The 4,032-nt window shown below is 32.0% G+C and overlaps 1 protein-coding gene across 1 annotated transcript; it reads right to left on the reverse strand.

Moving 5' to 3' along the window:
* Positions 1 to 861: 861 nt before the first annotated feature.
* Positions 862 to 3,726, reverse strand: LOC116351174. Its single transcript, XM_031783256.1, has 3 exons — positions 3,443 to 3,726; positions 2,994 to 3,185; positions 862 to 2,696 (listed from the first exon to the last, which is right to left on the reverse strand). The coding sequence occupies exons 1-3, from the start codon at positions 3,677 to 3,679 to the stop codon at positions 1,815 to 1,817; spliced, it is 1,311 nt and encodes a 436-aa protein (XP_031639116.1). The 5' UTR covers positions 3,680 to 3,726; the 3' UTR covers positions 862 to 1,814.
* Between the last annotated feature and the right edge of the window lie 306 nt (positions 3,727 to 4,032).

The raw sequence follows: 4,032 nt of genomic DNA on the forward strand, positions 1-4,032 counted from the left end.
ATTAGCAAACGCATCAGCAACGAAGAGATATTTAAACAAGCAAAGCAAAGAAAATACCATCATCCTGTACTCAGTGTTTGTCGATTAGCTTGTTTATTGTTGACGTCTTTCGTACAACCGAACATAGTAGCAGCTACAAAGAATAGAAATAGAGACACAGAGCCATAATTACTGATTACCATGTAATAAAGTATAAACCTAGATTTTGAGCAACTTTGGTTGATAGAGTGAAGTGTCATGTCTGGTGTGATGCCCATGGGAAAAATAACTTTAATAAACGAAAACTTTTTTTTTCAAAAAATGTATTTTATAAATTATTTCTTTATTGAGAAGTAAAAGTGTCTTGTCATTTACCTCTGTAAGTTCAAAATTGAAATGCATGAACTAAAACCAACCACATTGTTGGTCAATTATTAAAGGACTTAAATAACGATTAATTTTTATGGAATGTGGTTCATTCAAGGGCACGGTCGGAGAGTCAAGGAGTCCATACGTCTATGAAAAACCCTTTGAAAATGACAGCTTGCTAACACCTCTCTACTTTTTTTGGCGGCTAACCCCCGTTTCTCATATATAGGGTTGCTACGACAAATGTAACTTATTCCAGACATTGTTCGGGAATATTTTCAGCAGAAAAATACCTCATTTGGCGGAGAATCAATTGCAAGAGTGTAAGTGAGGAGGCAAAATATTCTAAATACAATCACTTGTAAACAAGTCGATCGGAACCACCTCAAAAAAAATTTCCTGTTAAAACTCACCCTTAAAATCGTTGGTCGGTCTGTCTACTTCGTATATGTTGTTCCATTTTTCTGAATGTTTTCACAAAAAGTGAAGTCCATAAATAAAATACAAAGCCACTTAAACAAATAAAGATACATTTATTTTCGTTATTTCATCGTTACAAAGAATTCTACAAAATTGTATCCAAAATCAGTGTGTCTTTCCAGACTAAAATTCCTCCTTGAGTTATGACTCAATTAAATTTTAAATGGTAAAATTGATTTATTTGAGATTTTTACCATGATAAAAGTGATGCTTCAAACTGATTCGAAACGGAATGTGTAATGCGAAGATTTAAAAAAAAAATACACTAAACTCTTGGCTATAATCAATCTAACAATTTCTATCTAAAACTCATATGCTCATTTTCTTGAAGAAGAAAAAAATTCATTAGAAAAAGTTTTCAAAATAAACCTTTTTCAAGAACCAAATTTTACAACAATTGATTTATTGCAGCCTGTATTTCCCGAAATGTTGAAAAATATGATACAAATGTTGTTATTTAACTCACACTACACGATTTTGGCGAATTTGTACTATTTTCTTTTAAAAGTAATTCTGTAAACAAGGTCACATCAAATTCTCATACAGATAAATGACAACAACAATCAACAGTTTGCCGCTGTATTTGTGCATGTGTGCTTGTGCTCCAAATTCCAGAAATTAAAAATTGGTTCCTCATTCATCACTTCCAAATATATACACTTGTTTTTGTCGAGCAACACGAGCAAAAAAATATATGACTAAACTAATTTTCACAATGTACAACGTTTATCACAGACAAGTGCAAATTCAGTGTTTTATATTATAAAAATCGAATTATTGCCGACAAATTCTTGTTTTTGTTTTTTCACATCAATTTTTTAGTATTCTCTATTATTAACAATCATTTTTAACAGAAATGACTTAGCTGATTTGACAGCCGTTGATGAGGCACCAAACGGAATGAAAAAAATATAAATTATTTAAACGACAGTCATGGCTTATTTTGGAAAGTAGCGCACAATTCGACGAAAAGAAAAATATCGGTCTTATTTCTTCTCTTGATTGGGTATGATCCATGTGACCTGTTCGTTATTTTTCTGTTTCTTTGAATTGCCATGACCCCGATATCGAACTTTTGTAAATCCATCGTCTTCCAGTGGTTCTGGTTCTTTGCTAACAGCGGCATCGATTTTGTTCTTCTTTTTCGATTTGTCAAATTTGGGATTGTCGGTATTTTTTGCTTTCTTTTCAAAATTGTCTCCCTTCTTCTCACTGTCATCAGCCTTCGTTGCATCTATCTTGTCAAAATCGACATTCCGTACATTTAGCACTCGTTTCTCTTTAGCACCATTATCATATTGTTCTCCTCTTTCCTCATTGTCACATTTTTCAAATGTTTGCTCATTTCTCGTGACTTCAATAAATTCGTATGCCTTTGCGTTGTCGGCCCATTTCAAATTTTCATTATGCTCTGGCTTGTAGTTATTCTGTTCGTTGTTTGCAAAACGGTGAAAATTGTATGCACCTTTTTTCGTTGCTCTTGTGTAAGTCGATAGGTTTGTACCATCACCGTTATTCATTGGGCCATAATTGTTTTGAAATTTTGGGCCGGTTTTTCGTGTCATGACAAAGTTTGGGTAATTCATCGGCTTGTAATTGAAGCGATTTGGACTGTCACGCGATTTTGAGCCCGTGTCAAATGGCTTGAAATCTTCCGTTTCCTCGTAGAAATAACGCGGCTTTGAAAAGACGTAACACGTTGATGGATAATAACATGAAAATATTGGCTCGTTGCTACACGATTCTAGGGCATGATAACTGTGAGATAAAAGCCGCGGAAAACGATCAATCCAGTACTTCATGAATGATTGCGGTATCGGTCCCAGTCGCATTTGCGTCTCGATGGACAGCTCGTGGTAGTGGTGTTTCTGTTTTAGGATTAAAAAAAATATTCAGGTGAAAATTGGTGTCGCGAATATTTTAAAGCAATTCAAGATGGAATGGCCATGAAGCTTGTTCAAAGGTTCTTAATTTATTAATCGAAATCAAAGAGCCAATAAATTCATTGAATTTGAAAATATTATATTCAAATAATTTGATTCGAAATACATCAAATTATTCGATATAGTTCCCAATATTGATTTATTTGTTAATTTTTAAATGATTTAAACTCAGCTTTGAAAACCCTTGTACAAGTGGTGCCTTTGAATAAAATAAAAGCTCACTTTATTCCGTAATGCTCTCAGTAAGTCTCGAACACTATTGCCTTGATATGCACGGTATTTACGAAGATCGGAGGTGATTGTCTCATCCAAATGTAAATTCCAATCTTCTCTCGTTATGAATTTACTATTCTTTTCCAACGTCTTCAATGGATCACTTTGGAAATCTATTTTTTCCACACGATCACTTACATCCTGGAAATATTTTTAAATAAATTAATTTGATTTTTGATTAATATTTTTTTTTTTTAGAAAATTCTAGAAAATTGTAGCAATATGTATTTCCAAAAAAAATATTTTTGGTTTTTAATTTTTTTTAAAATATATATTTTTCAAAATACTTTTTTAAAAATATTCATTTGGTTTTTTTCCAAATTTTTTTGTTCACAATTTTGATTTTTCTACTCAAAATTCTACTTAATAATTTAACGTAATTTAAGAAAAAGAAATACCTGTAAAAAGTTTAGAATTTTTTCTGCATTCCAAAAGAATGGATGTGACAAAATGGCTTTTGCTGTCGGTCTCCTGACCGGCTCCCGACTGATCATATCTCCTATTAATTCCTCAGCTAATACACCTGTACTATCCAACATATCTGGATTACTAAACAATTTGAGATCACATTCATATGATATAATATTCAATTGTCGCTTCACCGCGTCGCCAAATGGATGCATTCCGCTTGACATAACATAGTAATACACACAACCAAGCGAAAATATGTCAACGGCCGTCGTCTGTGGAACAAAAACTCGGAATTAATTAATTTATTTACAAATTTATCGCCAATTTTGTTATTAATTGAAGATAATTTTTAAGAAAAAGAAATCATGAAAAAGAGAGAAAAAAAATTCCAAAAATATACATTTTCTTCAAAAAAATTCAAATTTGAAAATTATAAAAAAAAAAAAATTTCATTTTTTATAAATGATTTTTCTCTTCATAAAATCTTATTTAAGAGATAGAAAATTCTCTTCTTCAGTAATTTTCTCTTGTTACTTTTCCGCACACACCTTGTGTGTAAGGTAAAGTATTGGAATCG

The sequence above is a fragment of the Contarinia nasturtii genome, unplaced genomic scaffold (assembly GCF_009176525.2).
Source record: "Contarinia nasturtii isolate CC-2019 unplaced genomic scaffold, AAFC_CNas_1.1 Cnas_scaffold_4817, whole genome shotgun sequence".
Taxonomy (NCBI): domain Eukaryota; kingdom Metazoa; phylum Arthropoda; class Insecta; order Diptera; family Cecidomyiidae; genus Contarinia; species Contarinia nasturtii.

Bases quoted from the DNA above. Each gene is read 5' to 3' on its own strand.
- LOC116351174 (XM_031783256.1), bottom strand. From the start codon at position 3,679: ATGTCAAGCGGAATGCATCCATTTGGCGACGCGGTGAAGCGACAATTG. The intron at 3,186-3,442 runs GTATTTCTTTTT...AAATATTTCCAG, and splicing joins AAATTCTAAACTTTTTACAG to GATGTAAGTGATCGTGTGGA. The intron at 2,697-2,993 runs GTGAGCTTTTAT...ATCCTAAAACAG, and splicing joins TGAGAGCATTACGGAATAAA to AAACACCACTACCACGAGCT.